Source organism: Oncorhynchus masou, chromosome 24, assembly GCF_036934945.1.
Source record: "Oncorhynchus masou masou isolate Uvic2021 chromosome 24, UVic_Omas_1.1, whole genome shotgun sequence".
NCBI lineage: Eukaryota > Metazoa > Chordata > Actinopteri > Salmoniformes > Salmonidae > Oncorhynchus > Oncorhynchus masou.
The window spans coordinates 82,152,385-82,164,682 of NC_088235.1; the positions used below are offsets into that span (position 1 = coordinate 82,152,385).

The 12,298-nt window shown below is 42.9% G+C and overlaps 2 protein-coding genes across 6 annotated transcripts in view; one reads left to right on the plus strand and one right to left on the minus strand.

The window, feature by feature from the left end:
• Positions 1–4,437, minus strand: part of LOC135512818 (signal-transducing adaptor protein 2-like) — a 22,583-nt gene extending 18,146 nt beyond the window's left edge. Inside the window, exon 1 of the mRNA XM_064935235.1 lies at positions 4,052–4,437. Coding sequence (XP_064791307.1) covers positions 4,052–4,144 — 93 coding nt within the window. The 5' untranslated portion in view covers positions 4,145–4,437. The remainder of the gene's footprint in view (positions 1–4,051) is intronic.
• Positions 3,519–11,368, plus strand: mpnd (MPN domain containing). 5 transcript variants are annotated; one of them, XM_064935234.1, is made up of 15 exons: positions 4,924–5,034; positions 5,142–5,251; positions 5,567–5,635; positions 7,089–7,291; positions 7,498–7,719; positions 7,906–8,017; positions 8,132–8,213; positions 8,302–8,398; positions 8,515–8,587; positions 8,715–8,791; positions 8,920–9,088; positions 9,201–9,271; positions 9,370–9,459; positions 10,393–10,485; positions 10,750–11,368. In XM_064935234.1, the coding sequence occupies exons 3-15, from the start codon at positions 5,632–5,634 to the stop codon at positions 10,834–10,836; spliced, it is 1,380 nt and encodes a 459-aa protein (XP_064791306.1). In that variant the 5' UTR covers positions 4,924–5,034; positions 5,142–5,251; positions 5,567–5,631; the 3' UTR covers positions 10,837–11,368. The 5 variants fall into 5 exon arrangements, with proteins under 5 accessions (XP_064791301.1, XP_064791302.1, XP_064791304.1 ...); XM_064935229.1 differs by lacking the exons at positions 4,924–5,034; positions 5,142–5,251; positions 5,567–5,635 and adding an exon at positions 3,519–3,654; XM_064935230.1 differs by lacking the exons at positions 4,924–5,034; positions 5,142–5,251; positions 5,567–5,635; positions 10,750–11,368 and adding exons at positions 3,519–3,654; positions 9,775–9,899 and having other exon boundaries at positions 10,393–10,483.
• The last annotated feature ends 930 nt before the right edge of the window (positions 11,369–12,298 follow it).

The following is a 12,298-nucleotide window of genomic DNA, read 5'->3' on the forward strand; positions in this document are numbered from 1 at the left end:
CCAAAACATAAAGCAAAATCTACAATGGAATGGTTCAAAAATAAACATATCCAGGTGTTAGAATGGCCAAGTCAAAGTCCAGACCTGAATCCAATCGAGAATCTGTGGAAAGAACTGAAAACTGCTGTTCACAAATGCTCTCCATCCAACCTCACTGAGCTAGAGCTGTTTCGCAAGGAGGAATGGGAAAAAATTTCAGTCTCTCGATGTGCAAAACTGATAGAGACATACCCCAAGCGACTTACAGCTGTAATCGCAGCAAAAGGTGGTGCTACAAAGTATTAACTTAAGGGGGCTGAATAATTTTGCACGCCCAATTTCAGTTTTTGATTTGTTAAATAAGTTTGAAATATCCAATAAATGTCGTTCCACTTCATGATTGTGTCCCACTTGTTGTTGATTCTTCACAAAAAAATACAGTTTTATATCTTTATGTTTGAAGCCTGAAATGTGGCAAAAGGTCGCAAAGTTCAAGGGGCCGAACACTTTCGCAAGGCACTGTATATTGTGGATAGACAGGTAACTGTCTAACAGAATACAGAGGGTGTTCTTTAACCTCTTGAAACTCCCCATCCCGGATCCGGGATCGTGACTAAAGCCTCAGGCTCATTAGCATAACGCAACGTTAACGATTTCTGAAAATCGCAAATAAAATGAAAATAATGCGTCTGCTCTCAAGCTTAGCCTTTTCTTAACACTGTCATCTCAGATTTTCAAAATATGCTTTTGAACCATAGAATTTGACTAATTTGTGTAAGAGTATGCAAAGCTAGCTTAGCATTTTGAGTAGCATTTAGCACGCAACATTTTCACAAAAACCAGATAACCAAATAAATAAAATCATTTACCTTTGAAGAGCTTCGGATGTTTTCAATGAGGAGACTCTCAGTTACATACCAAATGCGCAGTTTTTCCTTAAAGCGTCTGTGTGTAGGAGAAATCGTTCCGTTTTGTACATCGCATCTGGCTACCGAAACGAACCGAAAATTCAGTCACCTACAACGTCAAACTTTTTCAGAATTAACTCCATAATATCGACCGAAACATGGCAAACGTTGTTTGGAATCAATCCTCAATGTGTTTTTTCACATATCTCTTCATTGATATATCGTTCGTGGAAGCTTGCATTCTTCTCTAAATTCCATGGAAAAATACTTGCAGCTGACTTTTGCGCACCAATTTCGGCGCAGGACACCGGGCGGACACCTGGTAAATGTGGTCTCTTATGGTCAATCTTCCAATGATATGCCTACAAATACGTCACAATGCTGCAGACACCTTGGGGAAACGACAGAAAGGGCAGACTTACTCCTCTCGCATTCACAGCCATATAAGGAGACAATGGAAAACAGAGCCTCAAAAATCCTGCTCATTTCCTGGATGCCGTCTCATCTTGGTTTTGCCTGAAGCTCACGTTCTAGGGCACGCACAGAAAATATCTTGGTAGTTCTGGACACGTCAGAGTGTTTTCTTTCGTAAGCTATCAATTATATGCATAGTCAAGCATCTTGTTTAAAACGGGAACGTTTTTCATCCAAAAATGAAATAGCGCCCCCATAGCATCAAGAGGTTAATGGAAGCCTCAAACATAATCCAGGTAGAATCAGGAATTCCCCAGGGCAGCTGTCGAGGCACCTTACTTTTTTCAATCTTTACGAACAACATGCCACTGGCTTTGAGGAAAGCCAGTGTGTCTATGTATGTGGATGACTCAACTAGAGGTCTACTGATTAATCGGAATGGCCGATTAATTCGTTCCGATTTCAAGTGTCGATAACAATCGGTAATCTGCATTTTTGGACACACGATCATGGCCGATTACATTGCACTCCACGAGGAGACTGCGTGGCAGGCTGACTACCTGTAATGCGAGTGCAGCAAGGAGCCAAGGGTAAGGTGCTAGGTACCATTAAACATATCTTATAAAAACAATCAACCTTAACATAATCACTAGTTAAACTAGTAATATCAACAATCATGTGTAGTTATCTAGCTTGTCCTGCGTTGCATATAATCGATGCGGTGCCTGTTCATTTATCATTGAATCATAGCCTACTTCACCAAACAACCATTTAACAAGCGCATTCGCGGAGAGAAAAATAAAATAAAAATAAATAAATTGCTGTTGTTGCGCCAGTGTACCTAACCATAAACATCAACGCCTTTCTTAAAATCAATACACAAGTATATTTTTAAACCTGCATATTTAGTTAATATTGCCTGCTAACATGAATTTCTTTTAACTCGGGAAATTGTGTCACTTGTCTTGCGTTCTATGCAACAGAGTCAGGCTATATGCAGCAGTTTGGGCCGCCTGGCTCGTTGAACTAATTTGCCAGAATTATGACATACATTGCACGACCTTCAATGTTAACAGGAATATTTAGACTTATGGATGCCGCCCGTTAGATAAAATACGTAACAGTTCCGTATTTCACTGAAAGAATAAACTTTGTTTTCGAAATGATAGTTTCCGAATTTGACCATATTAATATTTGTGTGTTATTATGTTATAATTAAGTCTATGATTTGATATTTGATAGAGCAGTCTGAGCGGTGGTAGGCAGCAGCAGGCTCGTAAGCATTCATTCGTTTGCCAGCAGCTCTTCCCTGTGCTTCAAGCATTGAGCTGTTTATGACTTCAAGCCTATCAACTCCCAAGATTAGGATGGTGTAACCGATGTGAAATGGCTAGCTAGTTCGCGTGGTGCGCACTACTAGCATTTCAAATCGGTGACGTAACTCGCTCTGAGACCTTGAAGTAGTTGTTCCCCTTGCTCTGCAAGGGCAGCGGCTTTTGTGGAGCGATGGGTAACGATGCTTCGAGGGTGGCTGTTGTCGATGTGTTCCTAGTTCGAGCCCAGGTAGGGACAAGGAGAGGGGCGGAAGCTATACTGTTACACTGGCAATACTAATGTGTCTATAAGAACATCAAATAGTCAAAGGTATATGAATTACAAGTGGTATAGAGAGAAATAGTCCTACAATAACTACAACCTAAAACTTCTTACCTGAGAATATTGAAGACTCATGTTAAAAGGAACCACCAGCTTTCATATGTTCTCATGTTCTGAGCAAAGAACTTAAACGTTAGCTTTTTTACATGGCACTTTTACTTTCTTTAACACTTTGTTAATGCATTATTTAAACCAAATTGAACATGTTTCATTTCTTTGAGGCTAAATTGATTTTATTGATGTATTATATTAAGTTAAAATAAGAGTTCATTCAGTATTGTTGTAATTGTCATTATTACAAATAAATAAATAATAAAATAGGCCGATTAATCGTTATCGGCTTTTTTTGGTCCTCCAATAATCTGTATTGGTGTTGAAAAATAATAAATCGGTCGACCTCTTGACTCAACACTATACACGTAAACTACTACAGTGACCGAAATGACTGCAACACTTAAAAAGCTGCAGTTACTTTCAGAATGGGTGACAAGGAAGTTGGCCCAAAATATTTAAACTAAAAGCATTGTATTTAGGACAAATCATTCACTAAACCTCAACTAAATATTGGAATGAATAATGTGGAAATTGAGCAAGTTGAGGGAGTGGGTTATTTCATTATGTTTTTCACTCACCACGTTTATTCCCGAAACATCTGTCCTCGTTCCCTACGGACAAACATTTAAGAAAAAGCTACGTGGTGAGTTGGTGCCTTTTCGGTAGCTACTTTTCTAGGTGGCTTGATGCCGTTTTTCGAACAGATCCCTGTTGAAACGTTCCAAATGTTATACCCACGCCTAAATGTTAAATTACAACACACGTGTCGGCTTAGTGTTCCCTCAGGACCAGATATCCATGTCAACGGAAAACACAAGCGACCACCTGTGCTAATTAGCTAGCTAGCATACCTGTGTGTAAGCGTAACTGGGTAGGAAGTGTTCGGACGTTTAGTTTGTAAGCACACAGCCACATGGATCTGTGCAAACATGCTACAGTAAGTATATTTGATTATTTCGTGGTATCTTAATCGACACGGAAAGTCTGTATGACCCTAGTGTATTGAATTACTACTACACAATGTAGCAACATCTTTATACCTCGTCTTCGAATGACCTTTTTTCCAGGAATCCTTCGTAGTAGCAGTGTGGAAGCTGTTCGCGCTGTCGCCCAGCTCGCTTGGTCGCCGCCATCAGTGCCGAGCGCGACGAAGAGTTTTACGCACGCCAATCGTGATTCCCCGCTCTCCAGGTTAAGTGGTTTATCAACACCTGGGTGGACTTATGGCTTGAAGAAGTGAACAAGAAAAATGTATAACATAAGATATCGACAGTCCCTGTCAGAGAAAAGCCACGAGGTTTGGTTGGTCGTCCAGCTATAATTTGGAGAAGGTTTTGTTATGTGCTTTAAGTATCATCTGGCGTTCCCCTCCTGACTGGAAGCAATTGCCCTCTCTGAAGAATTGTCCGTATAGTACTACAGGTGCCACTTGAGGCATGTGTCTGTCGCCAAAACACGCCCACTGCTGGCTAAACGCTCATTGGTCTATTTTACATTGGGCCATACCTATTTTTCCAGACGAGGAAGCGCACAGACGTTTTTACAAAAAAGTTTCGGTGAGTGCAGGAACTACCCTAAATTAAATTTTAAAATTTTTTTCTCACTATAGTTGAAGTTTTAATTAGACTACTTATTTAGTCTACTAAGCTCAACGCGTACAATATATCCTACGCCTGTGTTAACCTCAGAACTTATTTTCGGCGTTTATCCCAAAACCCTATTCTTTCCCCATTCATGTTCCCCATAGCGATGGCTGAACGAACCAGAGGTAACTCATTTCCGGGCATTAGAACTAGGCTACAAGCTGGCGAGATTTATTGTCACAGTGAATGTTTACTTGTAAGTGGAGGTTTGCTGCCCCCCACAGGATTTGTTTCGTTAATTTGCTCCTTTTCGAGATAGAGGAACCTCGCAAAGGAGGAAAGAGACGAGGGGGAGCGTGGGACTGACTGTAAGAGGAGGAGATTCTCTAGTGTCTAAATATAGGGGAATTAAGGGCTAGGGATGATGCGGTTTGGACAAGGTTAACTTATTTTACATATGTTTGATTGTAAATGTGTCTTTGGCTACTTGTGGTACGTGTTTATAAATGCCAGCAATTAAATGTTTTTATTATTTTCTCTTTGCTAGAATCACCGAATGGACTGACTGGCCACGTACATAGCGGCTGTCTCAAAGCACCGAGCGACACTATCTTTCCGGAAGCAGGAATTTATAAACTGATGATCTAATTCTACCATGTAATTACTAATTTATAGATAAATATATATTTTGACTATATCAAACTATGTCCGATACCGAGTGGACATTGGATAGTAGTAGCCGAATAGTAGCCGATGAGACATAGGATCAAAGAAACATCGCTTTTGTTTACGGGGAGAGTGACAAGGACGGGAGTGAGAGAAAGAAAGGGGAGGGGAATTGACATTAAAGCAACACAACAAGGAAACTACACTGCAGATACAGACGCCTTCATTTTATGTTTTTGAATAATAGCTCGCCAGCCAGTGTGGCGAATTGTGTTTATTGAACCTATTCTGTGCATTGCTCTAAAGTGGCCCGAAAAGAAAACCTCTTGGCGGAGTTGGAAATAAAGCCGCTCTCCGACGCTTTCAGAGAAATGGGTGAGAATGATAAAATAGTGATTTTAATTATAATACTCGGTGAAATTAATCTCGAGCAGCAGGCCTCGTGTTGCGGAGAAATGCAGAATAACCAATGGCCAGAAAACAAAAACAAAGCGCATACATATTTAATCTAATTTTAATAGTGGTAATTAATAAAATAGAAAATGAGATCATATCAGAAGGCTATTCTTTTGTCCCTATGGAATTTCTTCTGCGTTTTTGGTTTCTTACTAACCATACAAAAGGACGGTGTCTCACAAAGGCCCCAGCGTTAATTAGGGTATATCACAATTATCACAAGTGGCAACTAATTAGCTATGTCAAACATCTCTAAATGTAACATGTCCTACAGATTATTACTACATTTAAACTGTGACACTAATTTATGTGGGTCAGTGGGTGACTTCTTGACCTCAGATGTCATGACCCCTGTATTTGTATTTATTAAGGATCCCCATTAGCTGCTGCCAAGGCAGAAGCTACTTTTCCTGGGGTCCAGCAACATTAAGGCAGTTATATGCAATTTAAATTATTTCACAACACTTTTCACAACACATTAAGTGTGTTCCCTCAGGCCACTACTCTACTACCACATATCTACAATACAAAATCCATGTGTACTTGTGTGTAGAGTGCGTGTCTTATGTGTATGTGTGCCTGTGTGTGTGTTCCATAAGGTGTATTTTTTTATCTGCATCAGTTACTTGATGTGGAATAGAGTTCCATGTAGCCATGGCTCTATGTAGTACTGTGCACCTACCATAGTCTGTCTATTCTGGACTTGTGGACTGTGAAGAGACCTCTGGTGGCATGTCTTGTGGAGTATGCATGGGTGTCCGTGCTGTGTGCTCGTCGTTTAAACAGACACCTTGGTGCATTCAGCATGTCAACACTTCTTACAAAAGCAAGTGATGAAGTCAATCTCTCCTCCACTTTGAGCCAGGAGAGATTTGCATGCATATTATTAATGTTAGCTCTCTGTGTATATTTAAGGGTCAGCCATGCTGCCCTGTTCTGAGCAAGTTTAGAGGGAATCCTTTGTTGGACTCAAGGATATAATATCTTATTTTGGATTAATTACAATCTTTGGTTCTTCATTTAATTATTATTATTTTTTTAAACCTTTATTTAACTAGGCAAGTCAGTTAAGAACAAATTCTTATTTTCAATGACGGCCTAGGAACAGTGGGTTACCTGCCTGTTCAGGGGCAGAACGACATATTTGTACCTTGTCAGCTTGAACTTGCAACCTTCCGGTTACTAGTCCAACGCTCTAACCACTAGGCTACCCTGCCGCCCCAAGATCATGGCACCTTACCATGTTTTCACTTGGACATGTTTTTGTTACATTGTAATAAGAGTGGTTCCTCTCTCTGAGCTCAACTTTCTATTGTATACATGGCCTACAAATGCATCATACATAACATTTAATGTGTGTGTGTGTTTTCAGGCTCTGAGCCACCCTTGTCTCCACAGGTGGTGGAGGAGGGAGGAGAGGAAGAGGAAGAGGAGCTGAGTGGAGGAGAGGAGTCTGATCTAAGGACCCCTTCAGGGCGTGGCTCCCTGCTGACTAGGCGAGGCATCACCTTGAGAGTGCTGCTGAAGGACGGCCTGGTTGAGCCTGGGGACGGAGTGCTGTCCATACACTACCTGGTAAAAATACAGTAGTTGATAGTAGATGACTATACATTACCTGGTAATAAGATAACAGTATATATTTATACACTTTCTGATAATAACAGATTAATGTACACTACCTGAAAAAACATGTTCACACACTATCTAGTAATAATGGTTATTACTAATGCTACATATGTAATACGCCTAATTGCATCCTTCTCTACCTGTTCTCTCCCCAGGGTAAGAAGTTTGTAGGCGACCTGTTGAATGATGGGAAGATCCGCTGGGTGGAAACGGGGCAGATCTTCAATTCTCCCAGTGCCTGGGCCACACACTGCAAGCGCCTGGTCAACCCTGCCAAGAAGTCAGGCTGTGGATGGGCCTCGGTGCGCTACCGGGGACAGAAACTAGTGCAGTACAAGACCAGCTGGCTGCACAAGTACCAGCCCAGTGCAGACATGGTGAGAAGGAGGGAGAGATGGTGGTGAGGAGGAAAAGAGGGGTAGTAAGTAAAAGGAAGCGATGGAGGTTTGTTGATACGGAAACTAAAAGATAAAAGGGGACGATGAAAGAGGGAGAGAACTGCTGTAGAAGACTGTTAGTATGAATACTAGCATCTCACACCCTCCCTCTTCCTGTGATGTCAGAGCCTGGTGAGCGAGGGAGAAGATGACGAGATGGGAGATGAGGAGGAGGAAGAGGGGAAGACGGCAGTGCCGACAGATGACAAGAACAGGAAGAACAAACCTGAGCTGCATGGTGAGATTAAATCCACCAAGAATCTCTAGAAATGGCATTATGTAATTTTAACTGTGTATTGTAGAGTGTGATATGGGAAAGGGATAGATGCATCTAATGTGCTTTCTCTTGCAGATATCAGCCTTGTGCCCAGGAGAGGAGACAGAGAGCGAATCCCAGTCAGATACTGCACTCTGGGTACCAGGGATGCTGCAAGGTATAATTGTGCTCGTCCCAGCCTATGTCACTGTAATGCATATAAGTAAGCTTCAACACTAATCAAAAAACATACTGTATATCGACAGGGATCCACACACGTTGGTGGAGTTATCAGCTTTCTCAGCCATTAACAGGTTCCAGCCTTTCAATGTTGCTGTATCCAGCAATGTGCTGCTTCTCATGGTAAGCATGAGTCACACCGTGGTAGTAAGAGAGGAAATGTGAAACCGGGGTATAGGCTACAGTTTGAATCTGTCTTATTGGTGGAAATTGACAAAAGCGTGATTGTGTGCCCTCAGGATTTCCACTGTCACCTGACCACCAGTGAGGTGGTGGGCTACCTCGGAGGACGATGGGACACTAACACACAACGTGAGTATTTCCTATAGAAGCAGAGACCGTGAGCAAACAGGACATTGTACTTCCCCTCTGACATTACAGTAACGATCTTCAACATGTATGATGTTCATGACCTGTCTGTTGTGCCCTTTGCTTGCAGTTCTGACAGTTTTAAGAGCGTTTCCCTGTCGTACACGATTGGCAGACAGAGATTCGGCCTCTGCTGTTGAAGAAGAGGTAAGCCCTACTAACACTGCTAAAACCAGGATGTGGATCAACATAAGTCAATTCCATAATATGATACAATCATACATGTTTGGGTGAAATACAAATGGTCTCTTCTTCTAATTACAATTACCTTACAGATCTGCCAGAATCTGTTCATGCGAGGGCTGTCATTGGTGGGCTGGTACCACAGTCACCCTCGGGGCCCCGCCCTGCCATCCCTGCAGGACATCGACTCTCAGATGGACCACCAGCTGAGGCTCCAGGGGAGCAGCAATGGCTTCCAGCCCTGCCTGGGCATTATCTGTGGTCTGTACTGGGCAATCAGCTGGCACCAATGGGGAAAAAATGTTTTCATATAGAAAATGAAAATAAATAACCAGACATTGAACTAACATTCAAATGTGCCCCTGATTTTTAGGCCCCTATTACCATGGGAACCAGGGTGTGGCATCCACTATAACACCATTCTGGGTAGTGCCACCACCGGAGGTGAGTGCAGTGGTAATACATGCCTTAATGAATAAGAACATATTCCTCTAAGACAAGGTAAACATCTATAACACTTATCACCATTCTTCCATCCACAGCAAAGGCCCAATGACTATGGCATTCCAGTGGCTGTGGAGGTGACCTATGTACAAGATAACTTCCTAACTAGTGATGTCCTGAATGAGATGGTACTGTTCGCAAACTTATACTGAAGAAAAATATAAACGCAACATGCAATAATTTCATCGGTTTTACTGAGTTACAGTTGATCTAAGGAAATCAGTTAATTGAAATAAATGAATTAGGCCCTAATCTATGGATTTCACATGACTGGTTCAGGGGCGCAGCCATGGGTGGGGATGGGAGAACATAGGCCTATCTACTGGGGAGCCAGGCCCAGCCAATCAAAATGAGTTTTTCCCCACAAAAGGGTTTTATTACAGAAATAAATACTCCTGAGTTTCATCAGCTGTCCGGATGACTGTTCTTAGGCGATCCCGCAGGTGAAGAAGCCGGATGTGGAGGTCCTTGGCTGGCATGGTTACACGTGGTCACACTTGGTCTGTGGATGTGAGGCCGGTTGGACGTACTGCCAAATTCTATAAAACAACGTTGGAGGCGGCTTATGGTAGAGAAATTAACATTAAATTCTCTGTCAACATTCCTGCAGTCAGCATGCCAATTGCACGTTCCCTCAAAACTTGAGACATTTGTGGCATTGTGTTGTGTGACAAAACTACACATTTTAGAGTGGGCTTTTATTATCCCCAGCACAAGGTACACCTGTGTAATGATCATGCTGTTTAATCAGCTTCTTGATATGCCACAATTGTCAGGTGGATGGATTATCTTGGCAAAGGAGAAATGCTCACTAACAGGGATGTAAACAAACTTGTGCATAACATTTTTTGAGAAAAATACGTTTTTTTGTGCGTATGGAACATTTATGGAATCTTTTATTTCAGCTCATGAAACATGGGACCAACACGTTACATGTTGCGTTTATATTTATGTTAAGTATAGTTATAATCATAGTAACCATATCTATGCAAATAAATTCAGTGGTAGGACATTGGCCACTTTGTCATGTCACTGTTCTATGTTCAATTATTGTTCCACAGATGCTGCTGGTGGACTTCTACAGGGCAGCCCCTGACCTGGTGCAGTTCCATCAGTTCTGGTGTCCTGATACCACCATGATGGACAAAATCAAGGTCTGCTCATATAATAACTCATTAACAACAGGAAACTGCATACCAACTAACTTTTTGGCATAGATATCCTTTTAAATTAATCGAATTCCTTATGCTTTCATTTAAGGCTAGATGCTAACTTGTGATCCGTGCGCGTTATCCAAATTATCACACATCTCTCTTTGACATCTACAGTTGTGTGAAGTTCAGGTCAAACATGTTATCTCCAGTTGGGATATGTCCTACAGAGATTTCCTCCTCACCGGTTTGGTTTTTCTCCCTCAGGGCTCTCTCAGCGGCCATGCACCCAAAGACCAGGCCTATTCTCAGATCCTGGAGCATGTCTACAACCAACTCATCAACACACACTAAGCTGGAGGAGAAACAAGGTTGTGTGTATGCACTGGCTTCAAATGAAAATCTCAAATAACCCATTCCTCATATAGTTCACTACATTTGTAGGTCTCTATATAGGGAATAGGCTCTACACAGAGAATAGGTTGTCATTTCTGCCCTTTGTCTGTGGCACTTCAACTGCTGCCCTGACCTCAGACATACTGTAGGTTGGATGTGCACTGTCCTGACGGAGGAGATGGTGACTCCTGAGTCTGGAGGGCGAGTGTACTGTTCTCCATGGCCTTTTCTGACTGTGAGGTCTGTATCACTGACAATGTTTGTACAGTATGACATGTGCGTGCTGTGAATGTGTCCCCTAGCGTCTGCTGCCAGTGCTTGACGTCAGACTGTTGTTACAGAAGTTGACATGGAAATAAGGATCTTCCTCTTCTCTATTACCTGTGGTGTATTTATCTAAACTGTGGTCTGTGACATGTTAGTACTAATATGTGAACAATCCTTTGAACCCGCTGAATACCTAATACATTAAAAACACACACTGGAACTACTTGTGTTTGTCTGTGTTGGTGCTTTGGAAAGAGCTACACAGCCACCTTTCGTCCCAACAACCTATTCAACACTACAAGCCAAAACCAAAGGTAAACATTAGTGGGCCTCCCGGTTGGCGCAGTGGTCTAGGGCACTGCATCGCGAGCTGTGCCACCAGAGACTCTGGGTTTGCGCCCAGGCTCTGTCACTGCCGGCCGCGACCGGGAGGTCCGTGGGGCGACGCATAATTGGCCTAGCGTCGTCTGGGTTAGGGAGGGTTTGGCCGGTAGGGATATCCTTGCCTCATCGCGCACCAGCGACTCCTGTGGCGGGCCGGGCGCAGTGCGCGCTAACCAAGGTCGCCAGGTGCACGGTGTTTCCTCCGACACATTGGTGCGGCTGGCTTCTGGGTTGGATGCGCACTGTGTTATGAAGCAGCTTGGTTGGGTTGGGTTTCGGGGCTTTCGACCAAAGTCTCTCCCGAGCCCGTACGGGAGTTGTAGCGATGAGACAAGATAGTAATTACTAACAATTGGATACCATGACATTGGGGAGAAAAAAGGGGGTAAAAAATAAAATAATCATTAGTGTAAAGTCCACCCTCTTTACATGCATTAAAATTTTGTCATCCAGGCAGTATAAATTGAGCATTTTATAAATTGAGCATTTCTCTCCACTGGCTTCCAGTTGAAGCTCGCATCCGCTACAAGACCATGGTGCTTGCCTACGGAGCTGTGAGGGGAACGGCACCGCAGTACCTCCAGTCTCTGATCAGGCCCTACACCCAAACAAGGGCACTGCGTTCATCCACCTCTGGCCTGCTCGCCTCCCTACCACTGAGGAAGTACAGTTCCCGCTCAGCCCAGTCAAAACTGTTCGCTGCTCTGGCCCCCCAATGGTGGAACAAACTCCCTCACGACGCCAGGACAGCGGAGTCAATCACCACCTT